A 16524-nucleotide genomic window follows, 5' to 3' on the forward strand; every position below is an offset into this window, starting at 1 on the left:
GCTTTTCTGTCCACTTATATATTATTTGTGACTTTCAGATGACAGCCTGAACATAAAAATGGACTTTACTTCTTCTGACCCATTAAAAAAGACATGGAAAGCCCAGGGATTGTTCCAGCTTTTGAGAAAGACACATAACAGATGTCCTAACAGTGTAATCGACAGACAAGCTGTGTGAAAAACTTTTTTCTGGACGAGAAGGAGAGCGATTCCCATCCACGATTGATGAGGCATCACCACAGGATAAACACCGATTTCTCGCCTGCTCTCGTAACTGTGACGACAGCCGGCTTAAAGGAAGAATATCTACAACTTCACAACAAAAGTTCACTGGATAGATTTAGCTGTCAAATTCATGAGCGAGAAAAAGAGAACTTGTAAGTCCATTATTCACCGCTGCTAAATAAAGGATACGAACGCATTCAAATAGTCTGAAGACTTCAAAAAGAAATCTCACCTTTAATGAGGCCTTTCTCCTGCAGAGTCTGCAGTGGAGGTCTCTTCAGGATCAGCTTCTTCAGTCGCGACTTTACTCTCTTCCTCTCCGTGTTTTCCAGGTTGGACAACGAGCGAGGGACTGCAGAGGGAGGAATGGAGAGGGTGGAGCAGAAGGAAGAGAAGGAGGAAGAAGAGGAGGAGGGGGTCAGTGTGGGGCGTTCGGCCGCGAGGCTGGAGAGCAGATGAGAGGGGATGGTGGTGAGGATGAAGAGTGGCAGGGCCGGGCGACGGCGGAGGTGAGACAGGACTGACGGGGGGATTATTTGCCAAGGGGGCCGTGTGAAAATATAAGTGGGCTGAATGGAGGAGAGGATGGAGGAGAGGATGGAGGGATGTAAGAAGCCTGTGTGGAGGTTTGAAGAAAACAAAAAGTGACGATGATGATGGAGTGAGAGGTCGTTGTGTGGAGTTGAGGGCAGGGACGGTTTCGTGTGATGCTTGCGTGAAGGAGGGACGTCTGAATGGGCCGATGAGCGGCGTCATGTGGTGATAACTTACGTGCCGTTCTCCTGTCATCCTCATCTCCGCTGTGGTCCAGCACCTCCACGCTGCTGGCTCGCCTCAGAGAGTACAGGAGGACATTGTCCAGCGGGTTTTCACGGTCCTGGGAGGACAAGAGTAGAACATATAAACATTATGCAACTCACTGTTTATCTTTGATTAAAACTGGTTTACCACTACTCTGCTACACACAGTAGCAGAGATGTATTTACATATTGCAGAAGTGGTGGTTTGACCAGAAAATCTAAGATATTTTGATCTATATTTTGTTTTTTTTATAACAGTATTTAGTCTTTTGGTTAAATGGGTATAATTAAACAACCTGTAAACATTATTTTGTTAAGTTGAACAAAAAACAGCAAAACAAAGTTGCCTCAAAATTTCTTTAAACTCCATTTTTGGCCTCCACCTACTCTGATGTGTGGTAAACTGTGGTTTAATATGAACCTATTTTTTTTATTAGAAACAGGAGCCATTGGTAGTAGAACAACACTGACGAGTGCAGCAGTAACAAACAGAAACTACTTTGTTTATTCAACATTTATGACCAACATATGTGTGAGTGGGGCATTTTACAGTTTTCAGCTGTTCAAAGGTTTTTCGTCATCCTTTCACTATAAAATGAATTTACACGTCTCCTAAAGTGAGGCCGTTTATTTATATTGCATTGACATAAAAGACAATGCAAAGAAGGGTGGAAAGAAGACAGAAAGGTGCGTAACAGTTTGCAGGTTTAAAATTCAGAAAAAGAGAGAAGGGATGAGGTTTGTGAGTCGACCAAACGGTGAAATACGTCTTTACTAAGTAGAACTCAGTGTGTGTCATGTGTGTGTGTTTGTGTCTCACCAGCCTGTCGATGACGTTCTGGATGGTCTTGTACCACTCTTTGATCAGAGAGTCCGTCTCCGACTGCAGCAGGAACTCATTTCCTGTCACTGTCCTCAGCTGAAACATCAACATTTCTAAATTTAGATAGAACAACTACCCTAAAGTTCCTCATTCAGGATTTGACTGTATATTTTCACGGTCCTATGGAATTTTCTTTGAATCTGACATTTAATTCTGCCACATTTCACTGGATGACTTATTTTTACTGCTTCCTCTATGTCATCATTGATGAGTGACCGGATGAAAGAACGCTTCCCACTTCCACTCTTCTCATATATAAGGAATCTTCACTGACAGATATAATCAGACTGTGTTTTTCTACTCACTCTAACCATGTTCCCTCACATGTCTGTTCACATAAATGTTTTAAATTTAAAAAATGAAGGGGTCACTGAGCTCAAATGTAATGAATTGTTGAATTTCTTAATTGTTAAAGAACAAGTGTGCATCTAGAGATCATGTGTTTTTCAAAGTTTGTTTCTAACTTGATTTTCTGTTCGTTATCCTACTTGTCTCTCACCTTGAAGACGTTCTTCTTGCTGGACAGCTCATTGGCCCAGTGCAGTTGTGCACCTCTTAAATCGACACTGCTCTCAGGGCGACTGTTTCCTGGTTTCTGTTTTTCAATAAACATGTAAAAGGTACATATTTGTAACATTCAGTTTAGTGGATTGATTTAAAAAAAGGAGCTTGGTGTTTGTTTGCACCATATTTCCCCCCTTTTTGATCAAATCTGCCTTTCACACACCAACAACAGGTCTGCGTGAACACAAGAGCTGATGTCTTGTCATTTTACTGCAATGACCCATGAGGAGAAAGTAACAAGAATTAGCTGATTGGGTAGGTTGCCATTTTATTTTCAAAAGAGAAGTCCATTTAGCAACATGTGCATTTCTGCAATTATTTCCTGGTTGTTGAAAAAAAACACATACTACAGCAAAACTTAACTTGGCTTTACTCAACATGACCGTAACCCGAACCTTGACTTAAACCGTCAGACACGAGGTTTCTCTGAGCTCTTACCCAGCTGGACGGTGTCTGTGATTTAGGATCTTTGAAGAAAACCAGACTGTTGCCAACCAACACAACCCAGGACGGACTCCAGTTTTTCCTGCAACCCAACAAACAGGTGTGTGTTGCTCGGTCAGTATTTAGCCCCAAAAAAAACATATTCCTTAAACTCTACATTCATGAAAACAGATCCCCGACTCCTCACCTCAGTTTCCGGCCTCCTTCTGCAATCTTTGTCTTGTTCAAGAGGCCGGCTTTCTCCAACTCCTGAGAGGAAGAGAAGCCCGAATATTTATTATCTCTCAATAATAATAAGAGTATGTGAGGACATGTTCAAATGTTAACAGTAAAGTGCGGCAGAGGGCTTTTCCTCTTTGAAATGTACTGCATCCTGAGCGAACCCATTTAACTTGACTGTTGCATCATTCAAAAAAAATAGCGGGAGGGGAGCTGCTTTACAGTCTCCCACTGCGGTATGGCCCCGTTTAAGGTGCAGGAGAACAGAATTAATACAAACTATGAAGTTGGATGTGTTGAGTACAATATATAAAGACAGAAAAACCCTCAGTCCATTATATTAAATTAATAAAAAATATTTCACATGCTCAGGTATATTTATTTCTAAGTGAGGAGGCAGTGTGCTCTCACCGGTGTGCAGCCGTCGCTGTCTGGAGAGCTCTCAGGAGACGGAGGCTCCACGACAATGTTGGCCACGTTACAGGTGTAATCTCTGCACTGCTGGACCAGCTGAAAAACAGTATGTGGTCATTGCAGCTGCGTTAAATGCACCGGAGCAGTGTTCCCCTCCGCTTCCCTGTCTCTCCATGTGTCTCACAGCTTACGAGCTTGTGTGTATGTGCTCTGGAGGCGAGTACCTTGCCATTCTCAGGCAGGATCGTAGATTGGGAGTGGTTGAGCTGCTGCTTGGCATCATGCATGGAGGCAGAATTATGGCACTTGGCACCTGCATTGCTGAATGCCGTCATGCTCAGGGTGTCAGAGGAGGCTGCGCGCTGCATGCTCTTTACAGGGGTTAAAAGTTCAGGGTCACAGGTTTGGGCCAGAGGTGGAACAGACAGACAAGGGAGAAGCAATGATTTATTATAATGTATGGCAACAGAGAGAAAAATACAACTTACTTCCATTTGATTCTATTCTAATCGATTGACTGTGTTGAAATCCTGTGATAGCTGAAAGGATTTTGTTTCTTGCCATAAGTAAACAGAATACAACAGCACAATGAGCCTAATTTCCTAAACAATTGAAATTACAAATAAACAACAGTAAGGAGCAGCACAAAGGTCAAACTCATCTCCCCTGACTTCTTCTGAGAGCTTCTGAGATCAGTGAGCTTTGCAGTCTTAATACAAACAATGCATGAAAAGCCTAACACAGGAATAAAGGATATTAAATCTTCAGTCTGCATGAAACTTTCCGTTTATAATCCGCACTATGAAAAAGTACCATACACTGTGGCTGCCTTAACAGTATATTATCCAATAGAATAGTGTAAGTACTGACTCCACAAAAAAGTATTTTGTGGCCGTTGCTGTTTTTGTTCCGATCCATTCATTGAACTTTTCACTCCATGTTACAACTGAGATAAAGACCTTCTGACTTTTTGTCCTCATGGTCATGTTTTGCTGTAGTGGATGTAGATGATAAGGAAATGCACTTTGATGCTGTTCCTCTGTTAGGCTTAAAATGATTAGTTGGGGCCACAATTAGGGCACTAAATGCCGGTTTGAAACCTTAAACTCACTTTGGTGACGCTGAACACACGGTCTCAGCGTCATTTTAACAGGTTTCTTATCCTTGTCTGCTCTCAGTTCTCTAAGGGCTTCTTATGGAGTGTTATCCATCATGAAACCTAAATTAAAGGGATAGTTCACTGAAATGTTTTAATTTAGGCTAAAGATATGGTGTAAATGACGCCGTTTCGAGTCAAATTTGAATGTCGGGGTTTGTGGACACTTGGATGATACCACAGGAGCTGTTTGGAGGCATGTTATGTTTTAATCTGTTTTTTTGTTTACGTTTGAAGAACCGGTCACCATTTGCTTCAATTGAATTGGATTTGGCTGCAACGCTGTTTACCCGTAAAACTCCAGGAGCGTTTTCTGGACTCAGACATTTCACCCACCCCTCCTTTATAGTGGTGAGTAGATAATGAGTGAATATACATTTTTCGGTAAACTATACCTTTAAGCTGCATGTTCACTGAGGGCGAACAATGCAGCAGCACTTCATTAGAACAAACAGTAATTGATGAACTGCAAATAGAAGCATTCTGGCAATCTGAGAAACGTCAATGACCTCAAGCATCGGTGCTCATCACGAGAACTCTGCCCATTAGCAGATGGAGACAAACTAGTTTCCTTTAAAAGTTCCACTAGTTTTGCTTGAGTTCACAGGAACGACTGAGAGACAGATTGTCACAGACACAATGATGCGTACATGCACACGTGTGACATTACATGCAAAACATCTACGCTTACAATCCCATGCATATGTAGAATGAATCATCCCACTTAAATGCACATATTCACACAAATTCAATTTTTACAGCAACAGCCATAATTAAGTACCTTTGTGATTCCCTGTAACCCAGTTTCAACAATCAGACTAAATATCCCTCCTAATGTTTGCCATCTCCTCATGCAAGGCGGATTAGCACTAAGAGCCAAATCTGCTCCTTTGCTAAGATGAGGCCTTTAAAAGGGCTTTAAACCAAGCGCACCCACACCCCACTGTGATGCAACATGTTGCAGTAAGAACTGCTTGGATAACAGCCTTTCTTTTTACACCATGAGTTGCTATTTCACCACCTTCATATACATAAACGCTGATCTCTGAGAATCTAAAGAGTATAGCTGGCAGTATTATAACGTGTTTTGCAGTAATACAGTGGAAATGCAGTTTTTGCAAATCTAATGACTCAAGTTCATTGATTTTCATGTGGAAAATACCCTCCATCAAAAGCCCTTTAAGCGCTGACAAAACACTTAGGATTACCTTACCACAGCCAGACATGCAAACAATAGCAGGAGTTGCCATTTAAGTTTTTTCTTTAAAGCGCAATAAGCAAAGCAATCTATAGATATTCACGTCAAAGTTGTCGTGTTGTACGCGAGCAGAACATGAAGCAGGATTTTCTCTAATGCTGTGACAGAGGCAAGGTGGCAAACAAAGTCAGCAGAGTTGTCTGGTGTCCTGTTTTGTTAAACAAATGCATGATGTTGTGCAGACAGAATATGTAAAGCTGGTGCAGGGTTTTATCTGTTACTTTAATCTTTTGACTATTGTTTTTTTTTTTTACAAGGTGACAATCAAGGTGAATGAGGTGGCCTCTGGCGATGAAAGAGTGAAGCAGGTGGAGGAGAGTTTCACCTGTTTCATCTGCCAGCCACAGTCATTTTTCCTCTGGTGGCTCCCGAAAAGCAAATCGGAGGACAGCTGCTGAGAGAGAGAGAAAGAGAGGAGGAAGAGTGATCGTGAAGATAAACACAGGAAACGCACATGAACAGACACGATTTATATTTAATGCAAATTTTAAAACAGAAGTCGGCTCAATTTTCTGCGCAATTGACCGGCAGAAAAGATCTAAGAATGTTTTAACTTGGGGGAAACGAGAGTCGTCTCTATTTGTGCAGCAATAAGTCTGAAGCAGAATGACAGCAATTTGGGTTAATTACACACCCACATGAGAAACAGGATGCTGACAGATTATCTGTTACTTGAGGCAATGAGGCCCCGGCGAGCTCTCACACCAGCAGTGAAACCTCTCCCCCCCCCCACCCCATCCTGTCAGGCCAAACTGCTCTTTCATTCGCCATGACACACACACGTTTTCAACTGAAGTTAATGAGAGGCAGTTGCTCAGTAAGAGTGAGACATTCAAAATTATTCTCTGGTTCCAGCCTTTTTCAAATGGCATGGGGATTTTTAGTTGTTGAACTGGGCCACGCATCACAAACACCCACATTAAAACAGTCACATCAGCTTCTTCTGAGAATGTCAAAGTCGGTACTAACACCTCTGAGAAGAAAACAGACAGTTTAAGACACGTGCCGCTAAAAGAAAAGAACCCATCAGAATTACATAATAATATTGTGTAGGAAAATAAAAAACAACTTACATCATAGATGCTCATTATCACAAATCACCCAGTTAAACAATCCGGAACAACTCTCGTGTCTTGACTGCTTCTCATGTGTCGAGTTTAAGTCCTCAACTCATGCCGCGTGTGAAAATATAGAAACCACTCATCTCTCCCTCTCGTCTCAGCCCGTGTCTACTTCCCCATTCTAGAGGGAAGCTGGTTTATCAGCTCGACTGAGTGTCATGCACAGCAGCTCAACCAGGAAGGTGAGCTCAGCTGAATCCCCACAGCAGAATGACACGTTAACCGCTGTCCAACACCCTCTATTTGTAGGTGGTGAAGTCAGGCACAGCAGGGGGATTTCAATGTTCCATTTCTAATACTTTTAATTTAATTAATTATTAACACTATTTAAGCACATTATTACCACTGCGTTTGTATGAAAGCAGCAAAAAAACGAATCCAAATGTTTGTAATAAGGAGGAAAGTAAATGCACACGTGTAGGTGCAAATTGATAAAGTTACTCGGGTACATCATCATGGTTGATTTTACAATGCATCCTATTTTATAAAAGGGAGGATATCTTTGTTATAACAAACATATTTTATATGATATAACTTTTTTTATTATGGATTAATCAATATCAAAGATATTCCATTTACAATTAAATGAAATGGAGAAAAGTCTTTTGAAAGGCTGGAACCAGAGAATCATGTTGTTAAAGATGAACCATTTGATGAAACATTCATCATCATCAAATCAAGATGAACCATTTGTTGACTATCAGTAATTTTTTCTGGTGGCTAAGCCAGGAATTGTCAACTTGTTGCAGCTCATATAGAAGATATGTAAAAGGGCCAAAAGTACACAGGTTCTCCCTTAAACGTAGTAGTATGTACAATAAAAGTACAGGGATGGGGCTTTAAAACTTAAAAACTCAAAATGTAGTTATTCATTTTGGACTAATGCACCCAAGAGTCAACATGATAAGGATTACAACAATTTAAATCAAGAGTAGAGAACAACTTGTGCTGGTTCTTACACCTGCTTCATTTACATGTGGCACACATATGCATTATATATATCATTGGTAAGGTTCCTGTTTTGTAACACATGTTCCGCTGTATAAGAACTGACACATATAGGTCAACAGAATGCACCTCAAACCGACTTGATGGGGTATCACTGCTTTGATCATGTGCGTATGATTTTGATGAGCTACATTAAATTTGAAACACTGACGCAACATTGAGGCAACGCAACCTTGAGATGCAAAATGCTTATCCCTAACAATCTGGATCATGCAGCTCGTGTCACTTTATCTCGTTGATGTCGTCACTGAATAGGTGGACGGGTCCATTTCAGTCAGCGTTGCATAAATCCCTACAACCTTTACGCCTGAAACATCAGATGAACTTCCTCAATCGAAGCGGTTTACAAAAGTTTACTACAAAAAGGCGAAACTAATGAAAAAGTGGAAGTTTTATTTTTTTTACACTACATTACAACATCTGCGAGGTCAGGGAGGAGTTTACGGCTGATGAGAAGTTTTAGTGAGTGGTTTTAAATTTAGCAATGTTCTGTAACGTTTTTTGCGTCCCCCTTGTCTCCCTGTGTGTGGCCCTAATGGCTTCTGCTCATCTACATCAGATCAAGAGGCATTACCTCGTTATTCCCTTCAGGGATTAGCCTGACAAAAACACCATTCCAGAGGAGGAGGCGTGTGTCACAGGACGGTTAATAAATAAATAAGGCAGCAGGTTTGTCAGTAAACGATGTGGCGACAGGGATGACGTAACCCCGTTTTTCCTTTGACCTCGCTCAGCGTATCTGGTCCTGACACCGTGTCCAGTCTGGATGACAGATTCGTCTGCAGAGAGAGACGGGCAGATGGGCGTGTGTTGTTGTTTCTCTGCGGTCTGTTCTGTATGTCTGTGTTTACAGATACCAAAGCTCAGCGGTTACATAAGCACATGTGGCTGAGAGGTAGAGCGGTCATCCTCCAACCAGAAGGTGGGCAGTTCGATCCCCAGTCTTCCCCATCCGCATGCTGAAGTGTCGCTTGGGCAAGATGCTGAACCCGCACCCCCCCTCATAGAACAAAATGAATGTGTGTGTGAATGGCAAACTGTACTTTAAAGCGCTTTGAGTGGACATCAAGAATAGAAAAACGCTAAATAAATACAAACCATTTAACATAAGAATTATTATTGAATTCTTTTGATTATTATTCACACGTAAGAGACAGAGCAATAAGTCAAGAGCATAAAAGGTTCTTGAGAACAAAACAAATATAAAAAAAACATAAATTTGAAGCTGGGGTTGGTTATCCTGGAAAAGCAAGCATGAGCAGGCTACTTTGAAAAAAATGCAACTGATACAATCCACCCACTCCCATCATGACTAACGACTGTTAGAAGGCAAAATTTCCGTGACTTGTTGACACAGGCAGGCGACAGACATGAACACCAGCCAATCATTTATTTCTGTCCAAATGAAATGTTTTGTGGGATAACAAGTATAACAAAAAAGTGTTTCAGAAACATTTTGCCAACCCTAACCTTTATGTGACATGGCTCTTTATTTATTCATTTCATTTACCATCTTTGACCAACAGCCTTACCCTGTGCATAGTTCCATTGCCAGTTTCAGAAAGTGGTAGTGAAAGGTGGCTGGTGTCCCTGGGTAAAGTCTGAGGTTGTGCTGGACTGGTCTGTCACGGAAACAGAAGAAAACACTGATTGTTACTGAGGAAATCTTTGACTCCTTTTAGCTAAAATTACTCAACAATAAATCAACCCCATATTGTTAAACATGCACTTCTCTATCAGAATCAAGAAACAAGTAACCAAATGACTTTCACAGAGGTTAGATTATTTTCACTGTTATTGTTGGTGCAATATGCTTTGAGGTATTTGTGTCCAACCTTCATTGCTTTAATTAGGTGCTCTCATAATCCCAGAATTAAAACTGTCTGTGTCGGTAATTTAATCCACTTATTGTACAATATTCTGTACAAGGAACGTTCGGATATTTTAGGATAAGAAGATTGACCCAATCCTCATGTTTGCACAGTACAATACAGCCAGTCTGGTTAGTTTAGATGAAATTGCTCAATGTGGTTTTTATGCTTGAGTTTTTGTATAGATTACATAAATGAGACATGCTGTGTTAGTTCATGAGCTTTAGAGGAGCTGGTAAGAGTATTTTGTTAGCTTTGGTCAGAGCTAGGCTAGCGGTTTCCCTCTGTTTCCAGTCTTTACGCTAAGCTAACTTTCTCTTGATTCGCTTCATAACTGACAAACACATAGAGGGACAGGGAACTATTCCTTTTAAGCTGTCTTGTCCTATCGCGGACTGTAAATAAATGCAGATACACGCATTCGACCAATCACGAGTCAGTCTCAGCTGCCAATCATAGTGTTTCACCCAATTTTTATAGCATCAAATAACTAATTAAAACCAAACCTGCTTAAAAATGAAGAAACATCGGTGTGATAAGAACTACCTACAATAACAGAAACCGAAGAAAAGCGTATTTGTCATGTAGTTTGACTTTTTAGTTTGGTCCATGTCCAATCTGTTAACATGGAGAAGTCAGGATGTATGACCTATACTGCAGTTAGCCACCAGGTGGTGATCAAGACTCTTTGGCCTCACTTTCGGGGAGCCGTCATGTCGTGCATCTTTAAAACAGTCTATGATCCCTATCGTTGACCTCAGTTGCTGAGTTACTATTCAGCAACTTTCCTGGTGTTAAGTTCAATGTGACTCTTTGCCAAAGTGAGAATACATGAAGTAACTCTCACTCATATACGAGTCTCCCCACGTGCATTAGACTTGAGCTTCCAGCTGTGGAAACCTGTGCTGTGATCATCACCTCGTGTCTGAGTCAAATAAGTGAGGCAGGTTGATTTGCTTTAGGTTCTTTGCTTGAAAAGGTCCTTTTTAGTGCTGACACAGTCAAACTATGTGAGCATATAAATGAGTTTTCTGTTTCATTCGACACTCTGACCCTTTTCTTCAGTCTCCTCTGAGAAAAGACGCTTTCATCCAGCTCCGAAAATGCCCAGCTTTTCAATTTTTATGGTAATTTCAGTGAAATTTAAAAAATGGATTCAGTAGGAGTGTGGTTGCGTGTTGTACCTTGTTATTGGTGGGTCCGCGAGCCCGACGAGGGGGTTTCCAGGACCTCTCCTTGGTGATGGTGTTGAAATAGTAGAGTCTACCTGAAGCTGGGTCCGAGTACTGCTCCCAGAGGTCCTTGATCTGAAGAGGCTGTTGACCCGGGGCAGGGCAGGGCGGCTCCGGCTGCGACGGCTGTTTGTCTGGCTGCACGCCTTCAGTGTAAAGAGGAGAGTCTTGCCAGGACAGTTGTGACAGGTACGACTCTGTTGGGACCTTGTAGGCAGAAATAGAGAAAGGAGAAATAAAGTCAATCTTTAAAAACAGGTCAGAAATACAAAGTTTCCTTTTTAAAAACGTCTTAATAATTTCTGAAAGTTTTTTAGAAAATGTTCAATAATTCAGCAGTGCATTTGTTGGGGACTATTTTCAGCTGCAGATTAATGCACATTTGGTCCACTGCTGAGTATTTATGGAAGCAGCATGGTGTCTGTGGGATTGACTCAAAATAAACTACCGTGACCATGAAAACTCTAATATCATCATTTTATTCACTTCTTGGGTCTCGCATATGAGTTTCCAAATATTTCTTGGAATGAGATTTAGGTACAGGATGTATAGAAGATCACAGGCGGCCGTGGACTTGATCAGATCCACTTCCACATGTAACACTGCCGGAGAATCTGCCATACAACCTTTATAACCTTGCATAAAATAAAACTTTCACTCTCTCCTCTATGAATCCAATGCTACTCAGATAAGGGGACATATTTCCATTGCTTCTGGCAGTGTATATTCATTTCCAGAATCTGGACATTTATTTCTTCGGTAATTTGTGAGATATTAAAAAAATACCCTGGTGTTAAGCATCCCCTCTAGGAAAAAACATATCCCTGCATTGCACTAGAAATGTCTCCAGAAGCTTCTTTTAATTGCTCGAAAATGCGGAATAAGCTATTTCTGGGTGTTTTATTGATGGGAATTGTTGAATCATTGTTGTGGGATAAGAATCTATTGAATATCACCAAAGCTGGAGAGAACAACCTACATTGTGTAGTTTGTGCGTTAGTGTGGGATTATTAATATGTTTATATAGCATCTAATTGGGTTGTGCAACATTATATTTCTTCTTAAGGATTTCTTTACATCTACACTATGTAAACAAAGGGGTTAGGGTTAGCATGGTTAGCATGTTCATAAGAGCACCATGGATATCGGTGCCTTGAACAGAAGCACTCATGTCAGTGTGCAAAGAGGCGACAGTTACCCTCAACGAAACCACAAAGAGAAACAAATAGATTCCACCGCCTCTTACTGCAGAATAACCCGTCAGACTTTGGATTAAGACGGAGCTTATAGAAATGCATGTGCTCGCTCAGATAGCGAGGACTAAACAACAGCTATAAGAAATTTACAAATCCAATGAAATTAATTGAAAGGATGTGCATGGAAGATCATCTTTCCACGAATTGTAGCTGAGACATAATTCACTAACTGATTGACTGACTCGCTGGTTGATCCCTGTTACGTAACACACAACACAATTTCAGATAATGACAGAGGGGACGTGTGTGTATGTGTATGGATGCATGTGTGTGTAGGCTGTGTTATTGATGCAGAGTATGTGTAATCTAATGTAAGTGATGTAAAAATGTATGTATGGCAGTTTACTCCAGGGGGCAGCACTGAGTCCTCAGCTCGTCTGAACTCTCCTGTCCCAACGTTTCCTTCTGTTCAAGTCAGGGCTCAAATCACTGGTTAATTTCAAACTTGCATTAACTCACATTGACTTGCTTGACAACACCAACATGTTGTGCTAGGACAAATGTAAATATATAGAAAATAGAGCCCTGCACGACGGAAGGAAGACACACTCTTTTTATGTGAATGTCTATATTTGTGCAAAATATTTGCAGGATGTATATTAGTGTCAAACAAAACTTATTTCCACTAAAGATACTTTGCAATTTATATTCTGCTGTAGTGTGAATAACATTCTTAATAAAATAAAAGTATCTGCAGATTTGGAAATGTGTATTATTGAGATATTTGTCTAACACCTCCTGCACACTCACACAGGTTATACACATGTACCTTTCCAAAAATATCGGCTGCAACACAGGACTGTTAATATTCTCAAATTGTGTTTATAAGATTGCTTAATGATTTGGTAAATATGGAATAAGCTCAGTAAACAACTAAGAAAGCAAAACATAAGATGTGTGACAAATAAATTACATGAAACAATGTAATATTTACTTCCTGAACTATGATCCATGGAACTTCTATACGAGAGAGAACACACTGTGTGCACACTTGTCTAGTTAGGTCATCACAAACATTATCAACTGTATCGGTTTGTTGTTTCCAGAACAATGAACACAATCATTTTGCCATGTGTGTGTGTGTGTCTGTGTGTGTGGGTGTGTTTCCATGTACATGGGTTAGAGAAGTGTGTACAGTGGCAACAGACTTTTCTTTGGTTTGTTCCCCAGAATACAGTCAGACTCCTGGAGGTTATTCAATATTATCTCTGCAAAGGATTTTGAATGCAAAAACTACTCAACCGATTGGAGGTGGATCCAGGAATTGTTTTTTCACTTTCATATTTAGGGGACTCTTATTCATAAGTGGTGCTGATCCAAATAAAAATCAGGATCTAGTGAATTTAAATGTGGTTTCATAAGGAGACTGTAAGGCCTTGGCGAACTATGTCCTCTACCGAGTGTCATTGTAGTTCTGGTTGCACTTTGGTACTTTTTGCTATACTTTTTATTTTAGAACACAAGATGGAGAATATCCATTGTACAGTATATATGTTATCATCATTTTCCTGTAGATTTTTTTCAACCTCCTTTTACAGAATGTTTTCTTCTACCCCAGGTATGCAGCCATACATGCGAGGGTTCATATACTTTATTGTATTTCCATGTTGAAAAGCCTATAAATAAATCATTAAAAAAAGAAAGGCCCAAAAATGTATGGTGAGAGATGGAGCGAGTGTGTTTTCTGGATGACAAATGTGGAGTTATGTCCTGAACGTGGCTGCAATAATCCTGCTCACTGGTGTTTAAGGCTTGAACAAAGACGATCGTCAGAAAGAGAGAGAGAGACGCAGACAGAGGCAGACAGGGAAGAGGAGAATGAGAGAGATGGAAAAAGACCACTGTCATCTCCACTGACATCACAGCTACACAGAGTCACTTGTGGCGGCGCTGCTTGGCAGAAACAAAGCCCCCATTCGGACGGACAGTTCGGATCCTCGGCGGAGGGAGCTTCCCTCAGCTGACGGACAGAAAACTCGGAGAGCTCCTGTCTTGTGTAATCCCCTCTGATGTAAGACAGGGAAGCTCTGACGTCATGACAGTGTGAACTTGATTGCTGCTCTGGGAGGATTATTGAGGTCAACTACAGACGTAAATTGAATGCAACCTGTGCTGACATGTCCAAGTCTGACGTCTGGTGGGATCTTAACAAGAGGCACTATTTTTACATTTTAATCTGTTTACTACAAAACAAACAAACTATGGTTAGTTGTTTCTACCCAGAAGGCTTGTCTGATTATGGAAAGTTTAAAAATTAACTATTCTAAAGAGTTGAAGTTCGAAAGCCAATCATTTAGCACATTTCCAATGTAATTCAATTTCAAGTGGAAAAAAATACATCACACACTAATCAGTTTTCTATGCATAGAATTGTATATATCTGGAACCTTGCCTACAACCTGCTCTGTGGCAAATCCTGGTATCCTGGTGTTTCCCTTAAAGGAAAATACCAGGATTTCCCTTTAAGTCACGTCCTGGCTCTGCAGTGTGAAACATTCGATTGAACTTCTGTGTGAGGGTTTTGCAGGTCTCCTCTCTTCCTACCTGCAGATGGTTGTTCTTGCCCGACGCCATGTCCCACTGGCTGCAGGACTTCTTCGGGGCCCTGTGGTTGACGCGACTGCTGAAGCCTCCGCCCACCTCATCGTACGGGTTCTCCGTCAGGTTTTCAGGCAGGTTGCTGGAGCTCTGGCTCCGTGTGATCATGGGGACCACCCTGGAGTTCGGTGGCGCTGTCTGAGCCCTGGAGGCAGCAGGCGCCATGAGGTGGCCCGGCAGGGAGGTGGGACAGTTGGGGGTGAAGGTGAATCCAGAGAGGGGCAGGGTGGGGAAGTGCCGTCCACCTGTGCTACCGGTGTTTTTGTCCAGCCTCTGGAAGGCACTATTGGAGTTGAGGTTTTCCATGGAGCGGTAGAAGGTGTTCACTGGAGGAGAAGAATATAAAATTGTCAACTCTGACCTTATTTTCCTTCTGTACTCAAGAGACACATTGATGATATAGAATTAAACAATCATTTGAACTGAAAGCCCACACCAGATGTTTTCTCAGACTTTACCTTGATGCTGTCCAGGGTAGGTAGTCTCTGAAGGGCCGGGAGAGAGTGACACCCGTGGCAATATCCTGAGGTTGGTGTTCAGCGAGGCAGACACTACCAGGCGCTGTGGCGACGCCATGGGTGCAATAGGCACCTCTGTCACATATGTAGCAGGTACATACAATGGCTTTGCTTTACTCGCTGCCCCAATCCTCCGTACCTGCCAAAGAGCACACAGATTGTCACAGTCAGTGCGGAAAAGTCGAGCGCTACAAGTCCTACGAGTGCAACAGAGGTAATGATCAAACCCACAACTTCTCTTTGGAAACACAAAGTCAATATTTTGTCCACAGACAACTTCCAATGTCACTTCCTCCAGTGTGTTTACTAGAGGTAGTTTGATCATATAAAGCATGTGTACCGAGAGTGAATAAAATAATAAAAATGAAATAATTAAAGTAGACAAACAACTCACATATAATAAGGAAAGGCTTTTAAGGAGGGACTTGAAAGACGGCCCTGACTCTGCCACACTAACTTCCTCAGGCTCAACAGAAACAAAAGATGACCTGTTCTCTGACCTGCCACCAATCAGTGTTGGTCTTCTTCAGGAGAACAAACCGCTCTCCTTCCCTTATGCAGACCTGCCGTCCATCGGCACCACGGTAGTTGTAGTCATACTGGGCCTCGAGGACCACCGTGCCGCTGGGGACCCCACACACTGTCATCCCCCTGGTGGTCACCACAGGCGTGGCAGAAGGCTGCTGATGCCCCACAGAGCGCCGCCATGTCCCTGACAGCATGGCTCACGTGTGCAGTCCCGTTCAGCAGGCTTTACAGGAGGCGTGTTGCTGTGTGACAGTGGAGATGCTGGTCGGGTTAGCGTGGGGCAGGTGAGACAGGAGCCAGGCCGGTGCCATGTTCTGAAACAAGCACACACACAGAACCAGAGAGAGAGAGATTACTGGAGCTGACAGAGAACAATGAAACACGTCATGGTTCCGAGCAGGTTCAAAAGACAACGTGGATCATTTTAGG

General features: G+C 41.9%; 1 protein-coding gene across 7 annotated transcripts in view; it reads right to left on the bottom strand.

Moving 5' to 3' along the window:
• Positions 1-16524, bottom strand: part of arhgap9 (Rho GTPase activating protein 9) — a 39816-nt gene that overhangs the window by 10494 nt on the left and 12798 nt on the right. For 5 of the 7 annotated variants that reach the window (XR_004613763.1, XM_034584375.1, XM_034584372.1 and 2 more), the window contains 14 exons: positions 16068-16409; positions 15508-15706; positions 14996-15375; positions 11148-11402; positions 9625-9714; positions 6289-6354; positions 3774-3920; positions 3547-3645; positions 3104-3165; positions 2911-2998; positions 2408-2503; positions 1846-1944; positions 997-1102; positions 458-577 (listed from right to left, as the gene is read on the bottom strand). Coding sequence is in view for 6 of the 7 variants with exons in the window: in XM_034584375.1 (XP_034440266.1) it covers positions 458-577; positions 997-1102; positions 1846-1944; positions 2408-2503; positions 2911-2998; positions 3104-3165; positions 3547-3645; positions 3774-3920; positions 6289-6354; positions 9625-9714; positions 11148-11402; positions 14996-15375; positions 15508-15706; positions 16068-16289 (2029 nt within the window). In the remaining variant the exon portion in view is untranslated. The remainder of the gene's footprint in view (positions 1-457; positions 578-996; positions 1103-1845; positions 1945-2407; positions 2504-2910; positions 2999-3103; positions 3166-3546; positions 3646-3773; positions 3921-6288; positions 6355-9624; positions 9715-11147; positions 11403-14995; positions 15376-15507; positions 15707-16067; positions 16410-16524) is intronic. The other 2 variants (XM_034584377.1, XM_034584376.1) reach the window with 2 other exon arrangements.

This window comes from Hippoglossus hippoglossus, chromosome 5 (assembly GCF_009819705.1).
Source record: "Hippoglossus hippoglossus isolate fHipHip1 chromosome 5, fHipHip1.pri, whole genome shotgun sequence".
Classification (NCBI taxonomy): domain Eukaryota; kingdom Metazoa; phylum Chordata; class Actinopteri; order Pleuronectiformes; family Pleuronectidae; genus Hippoglossus; species Hippoglossus hippoglossus.